The 27,211-nt window shown below is 36.5% G+C and overlaps 2 protein-coding genes and 1 pseudogene across 2 annotated transcripts; 2 read left to right on the top strand and 1 right to left on the bottom strand.

Moving 5' to 3' along the window:
* Positions 1 to 1,403: 1,403 nt before the first annotated feature.
* On the top strand, positions 1,404 to 5,535 carry LOC125362139 (annotated as a pseudogene).
* A 6,835-nt stretch (positions 5,536 to 12,370) lies between these two features.
* LOC125361600 (olfactory receptor 478-like) lies at positions 12,371 to 13,315 on the top strand. Its single transcript, XM_048360159.1, has one exon. The coding sequence runs from the start codon at positions 12,371 to 12,373 to the stop codon at positions 13,313 to 13,315; it is 945 nt and encodes a 314-aa protein (XP_048216116.1).
* Positions 13,316 to 17,797: 4,482 nt separating this feature from the next.
* LOC125362432 (olfactory receptor 502-like) lies at positions 17,798 to 18,775 on the bottom strand. Its single transcript, XM_048361280.1, has one exon. It carries the CDS (start codon positions 18,773 to 18,775, stop codon positions 17,798 to 17,800), a length of 978 nt encoding a protein of 325 aa, XP_048217237.1.
* Positions 18,776 to 27,211: the final 8,436 nt, after the last annotated feature.

The following is a 27,211-nucleotide window of genomic DNA, read 5'->3' as shown; positions in this document are numbered from 1 at the left end:
TATCCAGATATTTATGATTCTTACAAATAATGTTTATCCATGAAGCAATTTGTTTAGTGATGATCTATTAAAAAGATTAAAGGACTATGCATGAAGACCTGGAGAGAAACAATATAATAAATTGACCACTTGAGAATTAGTAGCATCTGAAAAGATCAGGTTTATTGTGTGAATTGCATGGTCCAAGATTTATTGCAGAACTTAATGATGTTCCATGAGACTTTTGAATGCATAGTTGCATCTCCGGCTTCATCAGGGATTTATTCCCAAGAGAAAAATAAAAAATTAAAATTAAAGCTATGTAACACTGTGAGTTTGTGTTGCCACCAAAAGGTGAGTGAATTCTCATTTCAAGAGGTAAAATGTGGCTGGGAATATGGCTTACCGGTAGAGTGCTTGCCTTGCATTCATGAAGCCCTGTGGTGCCCTAAGCAGAAAAAGCTGGAAGTGGCGCTGTGGCTCAAGTGGCAGAGAGCTAGCCTTCAGCAAAAAAGAAGCCAGGGACAGTGCTCAGGCCCTGAGTCCAAGCCCCAGGACTGGCAAAAAAAAAGAGGTAAGATGTTGGATTTTGGTAATGAATATGACTTCATTCTGAAGGTAGCTTGAGCCTGTACAGGTAGCAGTTCTCACCTGGCACAGCTTGGGAACAGGGAAGATGTAATCAAACAATGAGGCAGGGAGCAATTTTGGCTGAGTTGCTCTGCTGAAGGCATCGGTTTCATGTAAGCAACTAGTCATAATCCATTTCCAGGATCCCTTCCTTAACCATCAGACAGAATTTTACACAGTCTTTTCAGCACTATGCATGCTTGGAACTCTGCCAAATTGCTAGCTTTGAGTTGTTTTGGTTTTGTTACTTCAATGATCATAAATAATTAGAAGAATAAAATATGTAAGGGTACATATTTTGCAGAAATACTTTGTTTATACATCAGATGTTTTGTAAAGTAGGCTTTTTTGGAACATTAATAAATGTATGCATTTATATATGTATATATGTACATGTAGTTCAATATGTATATAATTCTTAGCTCCATGCTTTTTATTTAGGAAGCATACAAACATATGTGAACAGCTATTTGAGCCTTCTTGTAACAGCTTATTTATGTTTTTTCCTTTCAGTATACTCAGCTCTCCTTGGAGTTATGATCAACTGTCTTGAATTTTTTATTTTCCCTTAAAGCCACATATTATATAGAGTTAAGAAAATGTAAATACAAAGAAAAAGAGATAGCATAGGATAAAATTTTGGGACTGGTCTTACTAACACCAAATGTGTACTGGTACATGGATATGTTTATGATGACAGTCCATAGGCACTAATGAAAATGAAATAATTACGCTTAATCATATAATGCAATCTATTCATCCCAGATTTATCTTGACAGCAGCTCCATTGTCTGATGGATTCCCTGGTGGAGGGGAACCACACTGCAGTGACAGAGTTCATTTTATTAGGCGTAACACAGGATCCAGTCCTTCGAGTCATCTTCTTCATCGTCATCCTGGGCATCTACCTGGTGACTGTATTGGGAAATCTCTGCACAATCCTTCTCATCAGAGTCTCCACTTAGCTCCACCACCCCATGTACTTTTTTTCCTCAAATATTTTATTGATGTAACTTTTCCCAATTGCATACACATATATATGCATTTATATGTACTTAGGAAAGCTAAACAATGTTCTAAGGCACTTGGAATTGTGCACAGCAAAGTATCCTATTATATTATACCACTAGAGAGAGTTTGCTTCTTAAATAACACAAACACCAGTTGGAATTTTAAAAAAGGTAATACATAGTCTTTCTTTCAGGTTACAATAGTGGAATACATATACATATGTGTGTATACTGGCAGATATTTATACCCACATACTATAATACAGTACAGATTAAGGTCAACAGAAAGAGAAGGTATCAGGTTAATCAGTGTACAGTCCCAGTTATTTACACATGCAGATCTTCTACAGTGTCATCCGTACAACTCAATCACTCACTGGAAATCAGGAATAATTAAGGTAATCTGATAATGCTCAAAGTGAAACCATTTTAATCACTTTAACCAAAACATGAAATAACAGAAAAAATGTCAAGAGCCTATTATTATTATTTTAAAAAATCACTCTTACATAGAAAAAGTGCCTAGCTTAAATTTTTAATAAGTACTTAACTGGGGAAATTGGTATAGAATGCTTTGAACACATTGGACCATTTCTAAGCCACATGAAAAAATACTAAACAAAATGAAACAAAACAAAGAGTGTTTATATTTGAAGTGAGGAAAGTGGTTTGACCTTTGTTTCACTATTTCCAAACTGTAGCTAGTAAAGCAGTGGCAACTTCTCATTGTGGAGATGCTCTACAATAGAAAGACACAGTCCAATCACAAAGGCACCCAGCAAGTGAGGAGCCCTCAGACTGGCAAGTGGCACAAATATTCTTATTGGCATTTTAATATACCATAAAATTGACCTGAGGGTAGAGTGGCATTCTGCCTTGTTGACTCTTTTCAATTTATTCTCTTAAAAAAATACTGCTATTAAAAAAGCTAATATTTTTAAAGCACCATCTGTAAGTTTACGATGTAACCATCTTTATGAACTCTATGTTGCTCTGCCTTGAGGTTTTCTTTTTTAGAATTTTAATATTTCATGCAATTTCAGTGGCTAAGTTAGTTCTATTCACCTTACAAGAATTCATCTACATAACTTCAAGGCCTACTGACTGATCTGTTTCAGTGACAAAGACAGAGAAAGTATGCCCGTTTAGCACTGTTTAACCTTGTTTCACCTGGGTCAACTCATCTTGGTTTGTGTGTTACCATCACAGCTACGCAAATATGAAGGAGCCCATAGTGTAACCACATCACCACACAGTATTCACACATCTTGTTAGAAAGGGCGAACCACAGGACTGTATTGATACAGGGGACTTCATATATGTGCATGCGGATTAAATCCATTAGCAAAATAAATACAAAATTCTTGAAACTGGGAGGGAATTGGAGGGGCATGTAACATTATGGGATGACTTCCAAAGAGCTTTGCGTTGTTAGGTGCATTACTAGAAGTCACATGTTTTAATTCTTGCTACAACCCTGATGATTAACAAGGACTATGGCCAATAGGGTAGTTCTGAAGTAAAAAAAACACACACAGAAAAACAAAAGAAAATCCCTGGTTGCTTCATGTAAAAATCTCTCCTTTAAGTATACACAAGGGCCAAGGCCAAGTCACTACACCTAATGCCCACTATAACTGCTAGGACTGCCCAACAAAAACTGCACGCAGGCAGAAGACTTGAGAAATGATGGCGGTCAGAGAAGAGCAAGCAGGTGACACAAGGCTTGGGAATCGGCACTTTTTCCTGTTGTTTTTTTTTAAATGACAGCAGTCAGTTGGGACTCCAGTAGAGGGGTACCATCCTCCAATGGAGGTCATGTGAACAAAGAGGAAGGCTTTTATTTTTGGTTTTCACAACGCCAAGGGGTGCTGCTGACATTCAGTCAGAAGGGTCCTTAAACATCTTGCAATGCATGGGAGCCTTTCTGTACAACAAAAGAGCGTTTTGATCCAAATGCCAAGAGCACCCCACTGAGAAACATTGATCAACAGCGATTTGCTCATATGTGCAGCTGCGCTAGCAATGTGACAAGCTAAATGACATTTTTAGGGGGTGTGAGTGTACATGCAGTAGATCCTAGCATAGGTTAAAATGACCCTTTTTGGTAAAGGCATTAGATGGGAATAGCTACCACAGGTTTTGTTTGCCAGAAATCCAATGTAGCCAAGGGGATCTCTTAATTTGTGAAGACCCCCAACTTCAAAAAAGCATAGGTGGGTTATGTTTCAGTTGCTTTCTAGAAATGCTAATGATGGTAGATCACAGTTTCTAAGAGCTTAAGTTTGTTGATTATTAAGTACATAGGAAGTGAAAATGAGAATCATTTGAGGGCTTTCTACGTGTGCCCCGCTCACCGTAGTCACTGCAGAGGCTCAAATCTCTCTTTGAAAGCTAGGTTTGAACTATGTAGGGATGTGCTTTCTCACAGGAAGATGTCCCCATTGATTGGATGACTACGTTTTTTTTTTTTTTTGCCAATCCTAGGCCTTGGACTCCAGGCCTGAGCACTGTCCTTGACTTCTTTTTGCTCAAGGCTAGCACTCTACCACTTGAGCCACAGTGCCACTTCTGGCCATATGTGGTGCTGGGGAATCGAACCCAGGGCTTCATGTATATGAGGCAAGTACTCTTGCCACTAGGCCATATTCCCAGCCCCAGATGACTACTTTTGGTACTCGTCCCTTCTGGCACATAGTTGAATGCTGAAAGTTTATTCTGCTTTCTCATGTACTGTGTGTGTGTGTGTGTGTGTGTGTGTGTGTGTGTGTGTGTATGTGTGTGTGTGTGTGTGTGTGTATGTGTGTCCCACCAGGAATCAGACAGCAAATACTTTGTGACGAGAGATTAACCAAGGAGTTAAGGGACAATTGTGTAGAAGAAACTGAGAAGTTTCTTGTATCAACATACTCTAAGGATCTGAGGAAATAAGGATCAGAGTATATGCTTTTACTAGGAAAGGTAGGCTTCACATCACTAGAATTTAGGAATGTTCAGACAATTCTGTTATATTGACATAGATTCATCTATCTGATATTCGTTTAAATCCATCTTATCTACACTGAGGAAAATTCCTTATGAAACACACTGCTAGAACCACTGAAAATGCTAACAGGTGGATGAAAGTTGTGAGAAAGAGAGGAAGAGCACCCCATGTACTTTTTTCTGAGCAATTTGGCTTTTGCTGACATAGGCTATTCATCTTCTGTCACACCCAACATGCTGGTTAACTTCTTGGTGGAAAGAAGTACAATCTCTTACTTTGCATGTGGCTTCCAGCTTGGTTCAACTTGTTTCTTTGGGACATTTGAGTGCTTTATTTTGGCTGCCATGGCCTATGATCGCTTTGTGGCCATCTGCAACCCACTGCTCTATTCATCCAAGATGTCTGCACGAGTTTGTGTGCAGTTACTTGTAGTAGCTTTCATAGGTGGTTGTTTCAATGCATCCTCCTTTACCATTTCCCTTTTTTCTTTAGTCTTCTGTGGACCGAATAGAATCAATCACTTTTTTTCTGTAATTTTGCTCCTTTAGTTGAGCTCACTTGTTCTGAGGTCAGTGTCTTCACAATTATTCCTTCATTTTCTTCTAGCTTCGTTATTGTTTCCACAGTATCTGTCATAACCATCTCCTACATCTCTGTCCTCATCACCATCCTGAGGATGAGATCCAAGAAGGGCGTCACAAGGCCTTCTCCACCTGCACCTCCCACCTCACTGCAGTCACTCTGTTCTATGGGACCATTACATTCATTTATGTGATGCCCAAGTCCAGTTACTCCACTGACCAGAACAAGGTGATATCTGTGTTCTACACTGTGGTGATTCCCATGTTGAACCCTCTCATCTACAGCCTCAGGAATAATGAGATTAAAGAGGCTCTGAAAAGAGAGCTTAGTAGGCCAGTGTTTTCTTAATGAGATATTACTTTGTACAGTCTCTTATAGGAATGACATTCCATAGCTGTCATATTACAAAGAAGCTGGTTATCTGGTTATCGTTGTCATCATTATCTTTAAGTATTCATACATTGGAGTTGCCATTCAACAAGCTGTCCAAAAATGCACTATGTCTTGGTCAATGTCATCCTGAGTATTTGGTTTGAAATCTATCCATGGAGGTAGCATTAGTGATGTGATGATTTTTCAGTAAACCTAGGAGTTCAATTTTTGAGTAACTCCCTCAGAATGAGTTACTTTTACAAAGTAAAATATATTTGCAATTAGGAACATAAATTGTGGCACATTAAACATACATTTCATACATTTCAAAAGTTTTTTCTACGGCATCTCTTAGTGAGCTTGTACCTTGTTATGGGTTGGCTCTTAAATATTGCCAAAGGTGGGTATTTGTTAAAAGTGTTGGTCCCTAGTATAGTGCAATTAGGAGATGGTGGAAACATCAAGAGATTGAGTCTAGGGAGGGTTAGCTCACTGGGGAAGGTGTTTTCTGACCATGATATGAATAGCTTTGCTCTACTATGTGTGATAGCATGATACATCATAAAAAGCTTCAGTAATGGAGTTATTGCATTACTGATTGAAACTCCAAACCTATGAGCCCCGAGCAAACATTTTCTGCACAGAATTTCATATATGAGCCACTATTTTTTTACATAACAGAAAGTTTCTTAACTTTATTCCTAGGCTATATTCATTTCATCATTAGATTATTGTTACCATTCCTTGTAGAATTTGGTTCCATAGTACACTGAATCTGTAAATCAACTTTTGGAGAATAGAATTTTCACTTTAGTGATAGTGGGTTTTCCAGTTAATGAATATAGTTTCCCTTTCTGAGTAGGTTAAGTAGGTATTCTTTAAAAATTTTTTTTAGTAAATATACTTTACATGATATTCATAAATGTATTACTACACATTTGGACACATTTTGAAATATGCTTTTATTACACTTTAAACACACTTTTATTCTCTTTTAACAGTTATCAGTATATAAACAGGATTTTTTTTACATAGATTCTACTTTTGTCCTGTTATCTTTCTAGATGCATATAGCATATGTTTTATAAATTTCTTAGAATTTATTGGATGAAAATTATGTAGAAACAAAGAGTTCTGCTTCTTTTTATTTTATCTCTGGCTTTATATTGGTTTTCATTACCTAATTCAATAGCTCTGTCTTCAGTATAGCCTTGACTAAAAATGGTGAAGGTGAAATTCTCTAAGTTTTTCCCAAAGATGAAAATAGTTCAATATTTTACCATGTGGGTAGTCCTTAATAGGGCTTTATTTTTTCTCCCTATATTTCTTTTCCTTGGATTATTTGAGTTTTTTCCCTTCTGTTGTACTCTTGTTTTTTTCCATTGACATTTTAGCCATAGATCTTTACATTACTTTTTGAACAATTATTTAATGATTATATGTTATTTAAATGTGACATTTTACCCAGAATTAGTTACATAGTAATTTACAGAAAATATAAAGCTCTTCTATGTTTATTTTCCACATCCTACCTTTATGACATTGCTTTTATGTTTAGGTAATGATTCCATAGGCAACACCCTGTTTTATCTGGCGAAATGTATGTATTTTAAGGGAATTAGAAGAGAAATTAGCAGGGAATTTAGGTTCATATTATCCACTCCCATAAATGAGAAATTTCTGTTCCTTCTACTAATGTCCATCTTCCTGGCTGTGTAGTTCATGTCACTGCTTGATTCACAGCAAATGGAGTCTGTCTCTTTGACCATTCCACGCAGGCAGCTGGGAAACAGCTCCTTCTTTGGATGTGGCCACAAGGTCCATCACAAACATGGCACACTTCCTCTTATTTCTAACCTGCTAGGAGAGGTCTTGTTCTTATAAATAAATATAAAATGACATGAAGTGCTTTCTTTACAGGCATTGAAAGATTAAGTCTACTTTATTCAGCGTATCATTCTGATGACTTGGACTTTAAAAAAATCCAGTTGTACCCAATTACCTAAGCTGTGCTTGGGACCTAAGATGAAGCCTTGTACATTCGTGGATTGCACACAATGTATTTTGTAGAAATTCTGCTTGCTTTCCATTCTTTACAAGACCACATTGGCGTCTGTCTCTTCAACTCCACCCAGTTACCCACTCCCCCTCTGCAGGGCCCTTGCCCCCCTCCTGGATCGCTTCTCTCTTGCTCCTCCCTGGGACCACCACTAACCTTCCATGCTATGCAAATGGAACTTCCTCAGAGGGAACCTCCTGGTCACTCACCAGTCCTGTCTAACTCCTTGGGACTCTGCTCCTTCTCTAGCATTTTTTTTTTTTTACCATGCCCCTCTATCTCTTTCTGTGTTGATATTTTTTATTGTTATTAAAAAGGTGAAGTACAGAGGGGTTACAGTTACATAAAACAGGTAATGTACATTTCTTTTTGGACAATGTCACCCAGAATTAATCTCTTTCATCCATTCATTTTATTCTTTCGCACATACAAGTAATATATTGAGTGACTAGTAATATATTGAGTGTTCTAGGCTGAATCTCACAAGTGACAGTCAAAACTGGAATTCGTGTTTTTGTAGGGGACCCATACATTAAAACATAAAAGCAATCATACAGACTATGAGAGGGGAATGAGTTCTATGGAGAAGGAATAAATAAAACTAGGTGTTGAGGTTGCTGTGCCAGGAATGGGAAGGCCAGGCAGGTTTCAGTGGGTACATAGGTCCTGAGCAAGAAGCTAGGAGGTGAGGATACGTCATGGCCAATAGGTAGCAACTGGGGACAGCTGGATGAGTCTACTATTCCACACATGTGCATAAAATTTACCTTTGAGACTTCTGTTCCAACAATAGAGTTGGTCATTTTAATGAGTCCTTGGAAAGTGTAACAAAATGGTAAGGATATCTAGCCTTTTGGGGGAGGGGGTCTAGCCTTGGGGCTTGAACTCAGGGTCTGGACACTGTCCCTGAGCTTTTTGACCTAAATTTAGTATTCTACCACTTGAGCCACAGCTTCACTTCTGGCTTTTTGGTGATTAATTGGAGATGACAGTCTCAGAGACTTTTCTGTTCAGTATTGTGTTGAACCATCATCCTCAGATCTCAGCGTCCAGAGTAGGATTATAGGCATGAGCCACTGATGCCCAGCATATACATCTTAAAAATCAAATTAGCACTTAGTAAGGAATTGCATAATCAGACAGTATGAGCACCCAAGCAATATACCTGAAACAAAAAAAAAAAATCTCTTGTGACAACAGAATTCGATTAGCTAGAAGAAAATCTTACAGAGGTGGGCTATAGATTTTACCTTCTTTTGGTATAATAGGAAAAACAAAAAGAAATCGAGCCCTGTGGGAAGTCTGATTAATATATTTCATCTATATCCTGAGAATGAAAGTGTAGAGCAAGGAACATAGGAGGTAACATTTGAGAAAAGAAACATATAATCAAGTGCTCATCATTCCTAGCCATAAAGGAAATGCAAATCAGAACAACTCTGAGATTCCTTCTCACCCTAGTTAGACTAGTCAACATTGTGAATGCAGACAACAAATGTTGGTGGGGATGTGGGAAAAAAGGAACCCTACTACCCTGTTGGTGGGATTTTAAGCTAGCACAGCCACTTTGGACAGCAGACTGGAGGTTCTTCAAAAAACTAAACACAGATCTTCCCTATAATCCAGCCATAGTACCTGGGCATCTACCCAGACCATCGCAAGCCAGGATACCATAAAGACACTTGCACATCCATGTTCATTGCTGCACTATTCACAATGTCCAAGTTATAGAAACAGTCCAGATGTCCTACAATAAATGAATGGATCAATGGATTTTTACACAGCCATTAGAAAAAATATTTGCAGGGAAATGAACCTAGAACAAACTGTGTTAAGTGAGGTAATCCAAACTCAGAGAGACAAAGGGCTCATGTTTTCTCTCATATGTGGAAGCTAGGTCTAAAACATATGAATTATACAGGATTCTAGGCATTCACATACAGTGAGACCAAAGGAGGACACTCTTATGGGATGAAAAAAGGTGCAATACCGATGTCTCTTTAATCGTATAAAATAATAGTTATTGAAATGAATTCTTGGAAATGGAAACGAGGTTTTTTTTCTTTGTTGTTGCTTTCTTTTCTTTTTGTCTAGTTTGTTCATTTATTTGTCTTGGGCGGGCTAACAGGGGTTGCAGAAATGGAGGCACAAAAGGTGAACAAATGCAAAGGTGGTGCTCAATAGACACGATGTGGAAAATGAACTATATGACTTGTGGTTGAGGATGTGAGGGGAAAATCTAGGAGAGAGCAAGGGAAGGAGTGACCTTATCCAGAAAGAAATGTACTCACTACCTGACTTATGTAACTGTAACCCCTCTGTACATCACCTTTATAATAATGATAAAATAATTTTTAAAAAGATGATAAAAATGGCAAGCCTTGAGCTTGCATGTGGGATGGCCAAGAAGCATGATTATCTCAGGGTGAACTCAAAATGCAAACAGAGAATCCATCCCATCAAACAGTGAAAATTATAACCAGACAATAAAAACTCCCAAGATATCACACAACAACACCAAAGCTTCTGAGACTTTAAGTTTAGGAAAATTTTAAGTTAATTGTTATAGACCATAATATTAATTTGATTAAAGAGGAAAAGAATGGTCAAAACCAGCAATGAGTCTTTGATATCTAATCATTGAGAGCTTGTTTGCATCCTGTACGCTGGATTTGGGGGCTCAAGAGCTGTCACCATGCCCCACAATGACTATCACTGTGAATGTCTTTTGGGATACTGTGAGAAAAAGAAACAGGAAACCAAGAGGTTCATGAACAACAATATGGAATGGTTAAAGCTAATGCTGGATTTTATACTTGAAGTTTAACACTATGTCTTAGTCATACACATCAAGATGTTTATGATTCTCATGACTCTATCAGACTATTGTCTAATTATACTCTCTAGTAAATGTTAAACAAAGATGGTAGGTCTGTGCATGAAGAACTAGATGAAAATGAATAAATTGACCACCAGAGAATTAGTAACAGCTTGGAAGATCTGTTTTGTTTTGAGAATTGAGTTGTTCAATATCCATGGAAGAACCTGAATATGCTCCACTATGCTTTTGAATTCATAGCTGAATCTCTAGCTTCACTGGGGATTTTTACCCAAGGGAGAACAAAAGAAATATTTTAAGCTTTATGACCACTGTGACTTTGTGCTGCTACTAAAAGGTGAATGTGTTCTTATTCCAAGAGGTAGGGGTTTGCATTAAGACTTCTGTCTCTTGAGTTTTACTTGCTTAGCCATAAGACAGACTCCCAGGAGCTCAGCACTACCCAAACTTGACACTCTGACAAAATGCTAGCTTTGAGAAACTTTGGCTTGTGTTGATACTTAAAATTGGTTTGAAAGTTTTCAGAAATACTGATTTTTTAAGGGTCAAGCATGGTGTATAAAAAGATTAGCCACAAGCTGAGATCCTTTTTAAATTTTTTAGTATGCACTTTATACAAATATATATCATGTTCAAAGTGACTTTGCTTCATTAGAAATTGCCACTGAGAAATCATTATTATAGAAGAAAGTTATTTGTTTTATTTGAAAGAACATGCTCTATATTGGTTGATATTAATGGCTTTTTTTCCACAGTGATTATATTGGTATTTCAATGTGCTTGCTAAAACACTATTACCTGTTTCAAAATATATAAAAGTACCTAATAAACTTTAACAGTTGGTGAAGCAATAAGTAATTTCTTTCTAGCACTAATTTAGAACGTTTATCTACTATCAGAAATATTTTCATTACTTCTTAAAAAGGGTTATAATTAATTAATGGCCACCTTGAAATGTAAAACATGCTAGGTCATTCTATCATGGTAACATTAGGAAGATTAAGCAAATCTGTTTTACATTCATTGCTAAGTGTATTGGACTTAGTGCCTACTATAACTTAATTTTATTGTTGCATAGTAACAAAGAAAGTTACATATTTGTAATTGGCACTTACACAAATGTAAACATATAACTTGAATATGTAATTTGCTATGTAATTATAAGCAAGTTACATAGTCTTTTCTAAACTCTTCTAACACAATTTTACATGATAAAGAATATATTATATTAGTGACTTGGGCCTGTAATTCTAGCTACTCAGAAGGCTGAGATCTGAGGATCAAGGTTCAAAGTCAGCCCAGGCAGGAAAGTGCATGAGATTTTTTTTTTCACCACTTAACCACAAAAAAGCTGGAAGTGGACCTGGGCTCCATTGATAGAGCACTGGAAGGCTCAGGCAGAGTGCTCAGGACTGGCATACATATGCAAAAAGTATGTAATGTACTATATGTGTAACACATAGTTCAATAGTTATATAATTCTTAGCTGCATATTAAGATTTAGCAAGCATATGTCTGCATACATATGTATATTTACCAAGTATGTAAATATAGATCAACTGCTATCTGAGCTTTCCTTGCAATAACCTATTTATGTTATTTTCAGTTAGAACACTCAATCATTCTTGTGGTACTCTTCACCTATTTTGAATTTTTATTCTCCTCTAAAAACATATATTATGTAGATTTAAGGAAACATAAATATAAAGGAAAAGAAAGAGTACAGGATAAGGTTGCTAAAATCAATTTTATTATCATAGATGGAATCATTTTTCCATGTAAATGTGTACTGAACTTGAACATGCTTATGATGAGATTCAATGTGCACCAAGAAAAATGAAAACTATGTGATTATAAATTTTTCATGTAATCTATCCATCCTAGATTTTTCCTGGCAGCAGCCCCATTGTCTCATGGATTCCCTGGTGGAGGGGAACCACACTGCAGTGACAGAGTTCATTTTATTGGGCTTAACACAGGATCCAGTCCTTCGAGTCATCCTCTTCATCATCATCCTGGGCATCTACCTGGTGACCTTATCTGGAAATCTCTGCACAATCCTTCTCATCAGAGTCTCCACTCAGCTCCACCACCCCATGTACTTTTTCCTCAGCCATTTAGCTTTTGCTGACATGGTCTTTTCATCTTCGGTCACACCCAACATGTTGGTTAATTTCCTGACAGACAAAAATATGATCTCCTACCATGGATGTGCCATCCAGCTTGGCACAGCTGTTTTCTTTGGGGCAGTTGAGTGTTTTCTTTTGGCTGCCATGGCCTATGATCGCTTTGTGGCCATTTGCAACCCACTGCTCTATTCAACCAAAATGTCTACACAAGTCTGTGTGCAGCTACTTGTAGTAGCTTACATAGGTGGTTGTTTAAATGCATCATCCTTTTCTATTTCTTTCTTTTCCTTAGTGTTCTGTGGATCAAACAGAGTCAATCATTTCTTTTGTGATTTTGCACCACTACGTGAAGTTGCCTGTTTCGAAGACAGGGTCTTCATACTTCTTACCACATTTACTGCTGCCTTCATCCTTGCGGTCACAGTGATTGTCATAGCCATCTCCTACATCTACATCCTCATCACCATCTTGAAGATGCGCTCCACCGAGGGCCGTCAGAAGGCCTTCTCCACCTGCACCTCCCACCTCACTGCGGTCACTTTGTTCTATGGGACCATTACATTCATTTATGTGATGCCTAGATCCAGCTACTCCACTGACCAGAACAAGGTGATATCTGTGTTCTACATGGTGGTCATCCCCATGTTGAACCCCCTCATCTACAGCCTCAGGAATAATGAGATCAAGGGCGCTCTGAAGAGAGTGCTTGGGAGGAAAATGTTTTCTTAGTCAGGTTTGGTATTTTCTAGCTTTATTATGGAAATAATAATTGCAAGTATACATAAAAGTTAACTGACTTTCTGAGATGGGGAAATGTTTGTGAGCATGGTTCATTTTGAAATCATGTACCAACTAAGACGTTTGAAGTGCTGTTATAAAATCTCACTGAATTTATGATTAAGAACATAAACTGTTATTGAAACACAAAATTTCCTAAAAATTCTTCCAAAGGTTTTTCCTTCCAAAAGGTGTTTATTTTAATGTATTAGTTTGGATCTTAAGTCCCCTCAAGGTCTATATAATTAGTCAGATAGTTGGCCTTTTAATGTTCTTGAAGTGGCTTGTAAGCCTTCTTCATTCCTCTTTATTCCTTTTTCATATTTTATGTCAAAGATTGTATTTTAATGTAGCCTGTCTATGAGCTTACTAGTTCATTCTTCTGTTTGCTCTACTCTCCTGGTGATGTATTCTGTCACATTTTTAATGTGATAATGGATTTCCGGTTTATTTATTTTTTATTATTTCAAAATAAAATATTTGAACAGGGTGCTGGTGGCTCATGCCTGTAATGCCAGCTACTCAGAAGCCAGCCCAGGCTACGTGAGACTCTTATCTCTAATTAACTACCAAAAAGAGTTAGAGGTAGAACTGTGGCTCAAGTGGGAGCACGCTAGCCTTGAACACGAATGCTCAGGGACTGCATTTAGACACTGAGTTCAAGTCCCAGGACTGTCCTCCCCCCACATGTGTGTGTGCACACATACTCACACACACATTATATGTGTAGTATTTTTTTTACAACCTCATTAGTCAGTAGTTACTTAGTTTTGTCAAATACTTTTTTTTCAGAGAAAAAGTAAGCACTGCCAAGTCCACAGTGATACCTTTTTCACATGATCTATAGATGTTCCACAATTTTTCTGAGGATCTGGTACTGGCCATACAACATGTAGCACATTTCTGAAAAATACTGTTCAGGATTTTTATATTTCTCCTACGATCCAGTATGAAATACTAAGCAGTATCTTTGTCCACAATTGTATAGTGAAGCTGCATGACATTTAACAAGCCTGATGGTATTTATTGTTACTGTCAGGGAAAACAAATTAACAGACTATTTTGACTTAAACAAATTCTGTTTAATTCTTTTCAATGACTTCAATTTCTCCCTTGAGGTTCTTAATTAAATCTACATATGTTCTTGCTAGAATAAACTTAATCTCATGTTAATATATTATGGTGTTCACAAACTGCTGATAAGGTCACTAATGTTCTTTAAAATATTTTTTTTTAATCTATTTTCATAAAAATGAGGCTGGACTATAATTGCATTTTCTTTTGTGCTTATTGGGTTTTAGAATCAAGACATCTCAGATGTTATTCCTTCATTGAAATAGACACTCTTTAGTCCTATCGAAAGGTAGAATTATTATTTCATTGAATGCATTTAGTATGTAATAAAATTTAATAGCAAGTCATTGCTGCCTGCATTTTTCTTTCTCATATGCTGATTACATTTCTTTAATGATCAATGGATCCTGCTTTTTTTTCTATTTGAGATGTTTTGAATTATTTCTGAGTTTAAATAAATTCTTCAGTTTACCTAAATTATCTGTTACATACAAATGCTTATGATTACTATATTCTTAATAATAGAAGTAAAAGCTATAGTTGTATTGCTTTTTATGTTCCTTTTATGGCTTTTTGGATTTTATACTCTCATTTTATTTTTACATGATAAAAGGTAACAAAATCACTGTAAGAAAACAAGTATTTATCTGTTTTCTCTTTCAATATGTATTGACATTCTATTAATTATTTCTATTAATTGACATTATACTAATTTATTTTCTTAATTTTATTATTTTCCTTTTTGTACCCTGTTCTTTATATTACTATTCTTTTCTAACTAATTGAAATAAATGCAAATCTTCTAGTTTTTGATATTCTTCTAGTACTCAAATCAGTTTACAAAACGGTGAGTTTTTTAAGTTAGAATTTATCTTTTCAAAATTCTCTCTCATCTTCCTCTCTTTCTCTCTTTCTCTGTCAATGTTGGATGTTCAGGAGCCTCTTGCTTTACTTCATATCTCATGTTCATCCAAATATTATGCATAATGCTTATAGTGTACGCCAATGTGTTCTTGTTTTATCGTAGTGACAGCTGAGGGCCCCAGGTCCATCTTGGGATGCACAGAAACTCTAAAATTTGAGTCTCAGAAACTTAGGAACTGAAGAGCTGGAGACTTCTTTCTCTTTTTAATAAAATAATATTATTGACTTTGATGACTACCATATATCTATATCATAAAACTTAATGTTTCTGTTTTCATTGCATTCACTGACTCTCCTTAGTGTCTTGGTTTCTTAGAGCTGGACATACTTATCTTAATAAATGATAGATCTGGTCATTTAATTGCATATTCAGTTCACCCTGATAAATATTAGTCTGCTCATCTTATAGGTTTGATTATCTCAAGATTTGAGAAGTGGCTGCATATCTGTGCAAGGCCTGATTACTTCTTCTTTCCCTTCATCCTGAAGCTATATGTGACGTGTGTCAACCAAACTTTTCATGGTACATTCACCGAGATTTTTTTAAATTTTACTTTGGTGCTGTTATATCAAAACAATACAAAATCGACTTCCTGTCGTAGTGTTTTGTGTTAGTAAGACTTTTTCTGACTTGTCAAGTTCTGTTTTCACAAAGTAACACTTCAGTGCTGTGTATATTTTCTGTGTTCTATTGACTGGTAATGAAATTTCTTTTATTCTGTGAGTCAAACATCATTTTAAGGACACACTTAACATTTCATCATTTGTTCCAGTTGTACTCACCATGAGATTAATTAAAATGACCAAAGCTGACTGATACGGTTGGTCAGGAACCCCCGTGTGAATGTCATGTACACGAGTGGGCTGCCACACTCACCGCCCTGCAGAGTGAAGGTACCATGCCCAACATGAACGGTCCTCACGTCCTGCCATCCTTGCTCAAGCACTTAGTACCCACTGAGACCTGCACTGACCACTCCTGTCCCTGGTACATCAACCTCCCACACTGGACTCTGTTTATTCTTTCTCCATGAAATTTGTTCCTCTCTTATATTCTATATGGTTTAACTTTTCTATCTGTATCCTACACTGAAATATATATTCCATCATGTCTATTTCTCACTGTAGTATCAAAAGGACAAAGAGTTGCTTGAGAATATGAATTATTCAAAATACTTTCATATGTATGAAAAAAGAGGGGAATGAATAAAAAGACTAATAGCTTTGGCTTTATTCGGTGAAATTTGTTTCTGAATTACTTTAAGGAGAGGAAAAGTAAAGGCATATACATGCTTGTTGTCAGCATATAAAGATAGAAGGTATCTCTCCAGGAAGAAATAACAATTTTAAAGGAAGGAATACCAAGACAGCAACATGTGGGTCAGTCTGTGAAGTCAATCTAAAAGTTTAGTTGTAACAGTCTCACTGTCATCTCAACGTAAACTGAATACTTAGACACAGGTTTTCTTCCACTCAGTTCTTACAGGCCCAGGAACTCCCTGCTTTAGCAGAAGAACTCGCCTGTTTTGACCAAAAAGTGGAATTCACAAGTCTGTCATTGATAGTTCCTCTTATTCTTTTCTTGAGACCACACAGTTTGACTAGAGCAAGAGATTAGGAGCACAGACCAGAATGATATGTAACCACAAAGGTGTCTCCCCAAAGGTATTTTTTTTAATAGAAGAAAAAGTTTCCAAGAGTTGTTCTCTCTGATTCCTCTTTATATTTCTCTCACAGTCTACTTAGTCAGAAATATACCTACCAGGTTAATGTCAGGATAAACAAGTGTTGAAATGGATACAATGAAGTGATTGAAATGTGTGTAGTCACTTCTCCATTGTTGTAACAGCTGAGATAAACAACTTACAGAGATGAACAGTTTGCCTTGGTCCTTGATGAGTTGATCCTGAGTCTTTGGTGGCACATTATGGCAGGGATAAAGTAGGGCAAAACCACTCACTTGTGTGGTCAGTAAGCAAACTGAAGGAGAATAAACTGGGGTCCCACAGTACCCTTTGATACTTTGTCCTCAATAAGCCAAAGAACTTTAACTTAGCTCAACCTCTCAATCACTCCCTAATCCATCCATCACTACCTCACCCATTACATTCTCCCTCATTACCTAATAGAACACATGGAGCCACAACTTAAGTAATAAACTATATTTAACGACCTGAATATACAGCAGTGAACGGCATTTGAAAATCATAAAGAAAACTCTAAAAAGGTTTTCAGCAACATTTATTTTATGAAAACAGCTTATGTTGTTAATATAATTGTAGTGAGGCTTTACATAGCTAACATATGAGCAACTCTTATTTACTATAGCGTCTGAACTCTACCATCATGTTTACGTTAAGCTTCATCATGAATAGTTGCATATCAATAAATACAAGACAACTTCAGACACTTTTCTTTAGATATATCTGTGGACTATTATTTCATCGTAAAGACTAGAAAATGACAGGCCTTTCTAATTTTTTTCCCACCAAGCTCTTTCTTTAGAGCACTCTTAATCTCATTATTTCTAAGACTATAGATGAGGGGGTTCAACATAGGGATCACCACCATGTAGAACACAGATATCACCTTGTTCTGGTCAGTGGAATAACTGGATTTTGGCATCACATAAATGAATGTAATGGTCCCATAGAACAGAGAAACTGCAGTGAGATGGGCAGTGCAGGTGGAGAAGGCCTTCTGGCGTCCTTCAGTGGAGCGCATCTTCAGGATAGTGATGAAAATGTAGATGTAGGAGACCATTATGACAATCACTGTGAAGACAACAATGAAACCAGCAGTAAATGTGGAAAGAAGTATGAGGACACTATCTTCAGAACAGGCTACTTCACGTAGTGGAGCAAAGTCACAGAAGAAATGATTGACTCTGTTGGGTCCACAGAAGAGGAAAGAACAGAAGGAAATGGTAAAGGATGAAGCATCAAGAAATCCTCCTATGTAAGCTCCTACAAGTAGCTGCACACAGACTTGTGTGGACATTTTGGTTGAATAGAGCAGTGGGTTGCAAATGGCCACAAAGCGATCATAGGCCATGGCAGCCAGAAGAAAGCACTCAGCTGCCCCAAAGAAAACAAATGTACACAACTGGATTGCACATCCATGGTAGGAGATTGTATTTTTATCTACCAGGAAGTTGACCAACATGTTGGGTGTGACAGAAGATGAAAAGACTATGTCAACAAAAGCTAAATGACCAAGGAAAAAGTACATGGGGTGGTGGAGCTGAGTGGAGACTCTGATGAGAAGGATTGTGCAGAGATTTCCCAATACAGTCACCAGGTAGATGCCCAGGATGATGATGAAGAGGATGACTCGAAGGACTGGATCCTGTGTTAGGCCCAATAAAACGAACTCTGTCACTGCAGTGTGGTTCCCCTCCACCAGGGAATCCATCAGACAGTGGAGCTGCTGCCAGAACAAATCTATGATGAATAGGGTATATAAAAGTTTATAAATGTAGTCATTTCATTTTCCTGAACACATATGGAATGTCATCAGGAAGATATTCATTTACCTGTACATTTTTACATGGAAAGATGATTCTTCCACCTAGAATTTTAAAACAGAATTTAGTAAAACCACCCTCAAGATCCTATCTTATACTGTGTCTTTACCTTCACATTTAATTTTTCTTCAATTTATATAATATGTTTCATTAACATCAAATAAAAAGATGAGTATAACCAGAAGGAAAATTGAGTGTACTTGAAGGAAACAAGGTCCTTAAGCTGTTGCAAGGAAGACTGAGGTAGCAGTTCATATATATTTGCATGCTTTCTAAATGGTAAGCTTGCAGTAAGAATTAGATCCCTATTGAACTATAGGTACCTCCATAGTTTATTTCCTGTCCCAAAAATGATATATAATCTTTATCATTTTAATTTGAGTTAGTAGAGTCTGGTGATGAATATGTACCATGCCCACATTTGTATAGCAAATGGTATATCCCAAATATTCAGCCCAGAACATTGATTTCCTGTTCCTTTCCTTTCTGCATTATAATGAAATTAAAAAGGTGTAAAAGGCATCAAATGTAGCTATAAATAGGATTTTGATTCATTTGATCTTCAGGCTACCATAATATAGCATCTCTTAGATGGTTTTATATTTTAAAATAGCTATCAGTTAAATAAAACCTTTTCTGAGAAGTAGCAAATTTATTTCTGATACTTAGCTGGATAAACATTCTAAAGTAGGCATATAAATTAGGTTATTTTCTTTTTTTAAACTGTTGAAATAAATTAAATATTTTTGAAACAGAGAATAGTGTTTTGTATATACTTTGACTTACCATTACAATCTCTATACAAATAGTACTAGATACTCAGCTCAAATTAAAGCTGATTCATTCAAATCATTTTGTACTGTAGCAGTAATTTTTTTTTACTTTTTTTTTTGCCAGTCCTGGGGCTTGGACTCAGGGCCTGAGCACTGTCCCTGGCTTCTTTTTGCTCAAGGCTAGCACTCTATCACTTGAGCCACAGTGCCACTTCTGGCTGTTTTCTATATAAGTGGTGCTGAGGAATCGAACCTAGGGCTTCATGTATATGAGGCAAGAACTCTTGCACTAGGCCCTATTCCCAGTTTTTTAAACACTTTTTTTCCCCTTTATTGTCAAAGTGAATTACAGAGGGGTTACAGTTTCACTTGTTACCTCCTCCCTCATTTCCCTCCCGTCTTTCCTCCCCATGTTGTACAGTTGGTTTATACCAAATGGCTTTGTAAGTATTGTAGCAGCAATTTCTAATTGTTATTTTATTTGCACCAAGCCAAGACATTTTGAACATAATATAGAGCTCTATAAAATACATAGAAAAAGTCCCAGGTTGACACCTGTGTCTCAAATCTTCTGTGTGAATATATAAACATTTTCATAAACTCTGTTCTTCCAAAATAATCAAATGGATAAACAAATTAGGTCTGCCAAGATTTTATAGCTTACATTGAAAAATATTTAAATAATTAGCAACATTTAAGTATCAACCTAAACCTAAAGCAACTGAAATCTAGTATTTTGGCAGAAAATTGAGTAGTACTGAAATGACTATGTGCATAGCTTACTGTTAATAAACAAATAATCTTGGTAATGAATTATAAGTAATTACTCATATGAAAGTGATGGAGTAAATTGAGCAAATCACTCATCACCTGATTGCTTGATTGCATCTGCCATATTTCTACATGTGTGAACCATAGACTTTATAGAGTTTAGTTTTCTCCAATAGGAATTGTGTAACAAATTAATGAACAAAATCCAATTTCTTATGTCTTGAAAAGAAAAGTGACCCACACTTTGTACTCATGCAAAATCATAGTGGTTATATAACCTTTTAAAATATTTTTGGTTTTACCTTATGGAGAAATCCTGGATAAAGCTGGAGTGTCAGCAATGAATTGGAATGCATTATGGAGATTCGTTAAATTCTGGATTTTTTATTGAGCAACTCAATTCACAAAACAACCCAACCGATTTTTCCAAGATACAATTCACTGGTGGTCAATGTATTCATTTGTTTCTATCTAGGTGCTCATGCACACATCTCAAAAATTTAATATTTACAAGAGAATTTAATAAAATTGACTTATAGGTAAACATTATTTCCATGTTTATTTTGATATCTGTGATTAGGAAATGGTACTAAAATCCTGGAATGAAATAATAACATTAGCTTTAGTCATTCAGGATGTGTCTACTGCTAAGGATTTTGTTTTGATACTTGCAACACATGACCCTAAGTACTATACAGGCACATGAGGTAGGAATATGTAACATTCAGTTTTAAATAACAAAATAGGCCATATAATGTTATATAGAAGATAAAACGTAAATCCTTAAAATTTCTCCCAAGAACTATACATTTAAAAGATGTTCAGATGACTTCCAGAAATAATGCCAAAATATTGTATTGAGTATTTTCTTACAATGCAGAAGAGCAGAATGTTCACAATGAAGACACAATGTTCCCCTAGCTCTCTTACGAATTCTCCATGTAGAATCTCCTGTATGTAAAACACTGTAACTCAACTGTTGAGAAGGAGGTTTTAGAACATTACGATACCTAGAAACTCTATTCCTAAAGATCTTAATTTTCACAAATATGTATTCCTAACATCAAACACATATTTAATCCTCATAGCATTTTTATAAGGTAGGTTCTTTTTCTCTTTTTTTTTTTTGCATTTATTCTTCAGAGGAAAAGAAAGTAAAAAGAGTTCAAACAACCTGTGATGATGGGTTTCAGCTTCCACTGTTACTTCCCTGGTTCCACTACTATCTACTGAGGTCTCTAGGTCAATGTCAAACAATCTTCACTGAAGCCTTAATCCTTCTGAGAAGCCACAGTAGACTTTTGAGTACACAGACAAGAAGCTCGCAGATATGGAAGCTGTTCAGGTCCCTGAGGGCAATCTCAAATAATGGAGTTTGGAATTCAGTTGCATGAACATGATTCCCTGAATTTCAGGTGGACCAGGCTGGAAGGTCAGCCCTGAGTGAATCATATGACACAGGAGAAATGAACTGTGGTTGAAGCAGGCCAGCCAGGTAGATGGATATTAAGGAGAGATACGATCTCTTTTTTTAGAAGAATGAAGTGAATTTAAAATGCAAATATCTAGTATAATATACACATGCAATCCTTCTAATTGTTTTAAATAAGGAAACAACAAATAATACTAGAACTGATTTTTGGTGTCTTTATATAAATGGCTATAAGATGTAACACAATGATATGCTGAAAGTAGAATGAGGAAAATGAACATTTAAGATCCTGGGATATTTTGAAGCAAGTCAGATCGAGAGAGGCAAAGGATGCATTGCTTCCCTTACCTGTGGAAACTAGGTTTAACTTATAAAATTGTAAGTGAATGCAGCAGGTGGTATACAAGTGCATATAAATAAATATTATAGATTCAAGGGAGCAAATTGTATATATATATATATACATATATATATATATGTATATATATATATATATATATATATACCACATTTTCTCTTTTTAAAAATTTCATTGTAAAGGTGGGGTACAGAGAGGTTACAGTTACATAAGTTAGGTAATGAGTCCATTTCCTTTTGTTTGGTTTTGGTTTTTGCCAGTCCTGGGGCTTGAACTTAGGACCTGAGGACTGTCCCTGGCTTCTTTTTGCTCAAGGCTAGCACTCTGTCACTTAAGCCACAGCACCACTTCTTTTCTATATACGTGGTGCAGAGGAGTCGAACCCAGAGTTTCATGTATAGGAGATGAGCACTTTACCACTAGGCCATATCCCAGCCCCATACATTTTCTTCCTTTTTTTTTTTTTTTTGCCAGTCCTGGGGCGTGGACTCAGGGCCTGAGCACTGTCCCTGGCTTCGTTTTTGCACAAGGCTAGCACTCTGCCACTTGAGCCACAGGGCCATTTCTAGCCATTTTCTGTATATGTGGTACTGGGGAATTGAACCCAGGGCTTCATGTATACGAGACGAGCACTCTTGCCACTAGGCCATATTCCTAGCCCCGTACATTTTCTTTTGAACAGTGTCCTTCACTCCCTGGTCTCTCCCAGTTTTTCCCTTCTCATGTGCCCTCCCCCAAAGTTGCATAGTTCATTTCCCACATAGTGTCTAGTGAATATCGTTGCTGAAGTGTCTTATCCTTTGTCCAACTGTTTCTGTGCGTCCCCTTCCACTAATACACAAGAGAAAGGGCATAGAAACCAAACACAGTGACAAAAGTGGATAAACAAAACAAAAAAGGAAAGAAAAATAATTAAGAAGCACAACGGTGCAATAAAAAAACACTCTTGTTTCCATTTTTTGTAGTTCACTTTGATAAACATAATTTCATATGGTCAAAGGCACATAGCTATTAAGCCTTTCTGATCCTCTCCTAAAATATCCTCTTTGGTTTCACTGTGTGAATGTTTATAATGTTGATTAATTAATCATGTCCCAGAGTAATTATTCATCTTTTACTATCCATTGGATATACTCGCAGATTTATAGACACATTCTAATTATTACAAATAAGGGAAACCATGTAGTCTATACTTTCTTGGGGTCTGGCTTACTTAGTATAATTTTTTCCAAGTCTTTCCATCTCCTTATGAATGGGGCAATGCCATATTTTTTCTGATGGAAGCATAGAATTCAACTGTGTATATTTCAGAATGGCCATTATCAAGAAAACTAATAACAGATGCTTGCAGGGATATGGCCAAAAGAGAACACACTACTACAGTGCTGGTGGGAGTGTAATCTTGTTGAACTACTCTAGAAAGCAATATGGCAGTTCCTCAGAAGACTAAACATAGAGCTTTCCTATGACCCATCAATCCCACTCCTATGCATTTATCCAAATGACCAGAAATCAGGCTGCACTAAAGCCACCAGCATAACCATGGTCATTGCAGCATTGTTTACCATAGCTAAGATATGCAATCAACTTAGATGCCCCTCAGTGGACAAATCACCAAATTTTCTTGATCTATTGATCCATTAGTGACATCTGGACTGATTTCTTGGCTATGATAGTGTTGCAATGAACAGGGTTGTGTTGGTAGCTTTACTATACATTTGTTTGTGCTGTGTTGAATAAATGTCTAGGAGTATAATTGCAGGGTCATAAGGTAGTTCTATGTTTAGTTTTTTGAGGAAACTCTGTCTTGTTTTTCCGAATGGTTGAATAAGTTTGCATTCCCACCAACAGTAGTAAAGTTCCCTTTTGGTTGTATCCTTGCCAGCACTGTTGTTTGTTTTCTTTTTACTTTTTTAGAATTTTATTTCATTTTAAAGATGATATACCGAAGGGTTGCTATTATATAAGTAAGCTAATAAATGCATTTCTTTTTGAAAAGTGTTACCCCTTCCCTCATTTTCTCCAGCTTTTCCTCCTTCCCTTCCCTCCTCTTAAAGTAGTAAAGTTCATTTCCAACATAGTGTCTAGTGAATATTGATGTTGCATTGGTTCACTCTTTGTCCCACTGTTTCTGTGATTCCCTTCATTTCCCCAAATCAGATAAACTTATATACAAGACAAAGTGTACCAAAATCAGGATTAGTGACGACAGGGAATAATCCACAGGAGAAAAAAAGGAAAGCCAAAAAATAACTGCAAATAGTACACTTAAAAAAAAGCAACTACATTAAGAAAGACTTCTTGTATCCATATCATGGAGATCATTTAGATTAGCATCATTTTATGTGATCCTATGTATATAGCTATTTGGCTGTTGTGAATCACTGCTAGGGCTATTCTTTGGATCTGGCTTACTTTACTTAATATGATTTTTTTTTCCCGTTTTTCCTTATGAATGGTTGAATACTACACTTGCAGGTGTCATTCCTATAGTTTTTTTTTTCTTGATAATGGCTGTTCTCAAATGTGTGAGGTGGAATCTCAGTGATTTTTTGATTTGCATTACTGTTGTGGCCAATGATGTTGAACATTTCTTCATGCTTCTACTTCTGGCAAGTGTGTAATCAATCAAGTCATAAGTTCATTTATTAACTGGATTTGTTTCTTTGAGGTTTTATTTTTTGAGAATTTAATATTTAGAGCTCTAATTATATTCTTGATATTAGGCCCTTATCTGAAGTATAGCTGGTAAAAATCATATCCCATTCTGTGGAGTTTATTTTTAGCTAGTTAGCTATGTCCTTTAAACTTGAAGCAATCCATTTATTGAGTCTTTCTTTGATTTATTGTGTTTCTGTTTGTTTTGTTTTTGTTGCCAGTCCTGGGGCATGCACTCAGGGCCTGAGCACTGTCCCTGGCTTCTTTTTACTCAAGGCTAGCTAGCACTCTACCTCTTGAGCCACAGCACCACTTCCGGCTTTTTTCTACATATGTGGTGCTGAGGAATCGAACCCAGGGCTTCATGTATATGAGGTGAGCACTTTACCACTAGGCCATATTCCCAGCCCTTTGCTGTGTTTCTGTATCTTAGAAAGTTTTTACTTGTTCCAGGAGCCTTAGTGTTTCCCCTACCTCTTCCTATAATAGTTTCATAGTTTTCAGTCTTACATTGAAGTCTTCAATCCATTTTTTCAGTTGATGCTGGTAGAAGGGGATATAGAAAATTGCAGTTTCCATTTTCTCATGTGGATATTGTTTTGTCATCACCATTTGTTGAGGAGGCTTTCCTTTTTCCAACCAATGCTTTTGGCTCCCTTATCAGATATTAGTTGGCTATAGTTCTATGGATTCATTTCTGAGTCTTGTAATGTGTTCTATTTGTTCTCAGGCTTTTATTTGTGACAGTATCATGCCATTTTTATTACTTTGGGTTTGTAATAGAGTTCAAACTTTGGTATAGTTATTTCTCGAATCACTGTTCTTTCTGCTAAGGATTGGATCAAGTGGTATATATACAATAGAACTTTACTCATTCATTAGAAAGAATGGCATTGTACTATTTGTAAGAAAATAGGAAGAGTTGGAATTAAAACATATTAAGTGAAGTAATCCAGACACAGACACAAAAGTTACTCGCTTTCCTTCACTTTTACTAGCTGAATGTGCCTATAAATCTGTAAGTAAACAAAGTGGGTGCTATTCTAGCACTTACAAATGAATTTACTGAAGTATAATAGACTCTATGGAGAGCTCAAATAATATAATTCTTTAAAAAGACTAAGTTAAAGCCCCCCCAAAATAAGCACCAGCACATGGGTACTTGCAAGAGACGGGAATGGGTTCAAAGAGAGAGAGGGGAGAAAGAAGGGGAGAACAGAGTCAAAAATTCATTGTAAATAGTACAAAATGAATTAATTCATTTTATATACCACAGTCAAAAGTTCATTATAAATACAAAATTAAGACAAAGAATAGTTCAAAGATGTGTGAAAATATTGAAGGTAATAACATAGATCAAGATGGACTGTAGATTATATCACTGAGGAATATGTCCTTTGTGGAACAAGCAATAAATATATACATTAATATATATATATATATATATATATACATGTGTGCATGTTCAATATGTGTGTAACTCTTAGATGTATCTTATCATTTAGGAAGGATTCAAATATGTTTGCATGTTATAATTTAGGAAGCATGCAAATATATATGGTCTCCTACATGGATGTGGCATTCAGCTTGGTACAGCTGTTTTCTTTGGGGCAGATGAGTGTTTTCTTCTGGCTGCTGTGGCCTATGTTTGCTTTGTGGCCATCTGTAACCCACTGCTCTATTCAACCAAAATGTCCACACAAGTCTGTGTGCAGTTATTTATAGTAGCTTTCACCTGTGGTGGTTTAAGTGCTTCATCCTTTACTATTTCTTTCTTTTCTTTAGTGTTCTGTGGGTCAAACAGAGTCTAGCATTTCTCCTGTGATTTTGGCCCTCTACTTGAAGTTGCCTGTTCTGAAGACAGTGTTCTCATACTCTGGCTCCATCATTGTGTTCACAGTGATTGTCATAGCCATCTCCTACATCTACATCCTCATCACCCTCCACTGAGGGTCACCAGAAGGCAAGGCAAGGGTCCTAAAATCCCCCAAGGCCCATAAAATCAGTAAATTTCAGTTCCTTGTGTGATTTTAGGTAGTAGTTGATGTGAGGATGAGGTAAGAAGGCAACCTTTAACAAATTGATTAAAGACATTATCCCTTTTGACCTACAGTGACACAGATATTTGTCCTTTTAGTGTTCTTCTACGTGTCTTGTAAGCTTTCTTTATCCCTCTTTATTCCTTTTATATTTTATGTCCAATATTGTATTTTAATTTTAATGTAGTCTATGAGCTTACTATTTCATTCTTCTGTTTGTCTACTCTCCTGGTGATGTGTTCTGTCACATTTTTAATGTGATGATAGATTTCTGGTTTATTTATTGTTTATTA

The sequence above is a fragment of the Perognathus longimembris genome, chromosome 13 (genome assembly GCF_023159225.1).
Source record: "Perognathus longimembris pacificus isolate PPM17 chromosome 13, ASM2315922v1, whole genome shotgun sequence".
NCBI lineage: Eukaryota > Metazoa > Chordata > Mammalia > Rodentia > Heteromyidae > Perognathus > Perognathus longimembris.
This window is presented reverse-complemented; position numbering and strand designations above follow the sequence as displayed.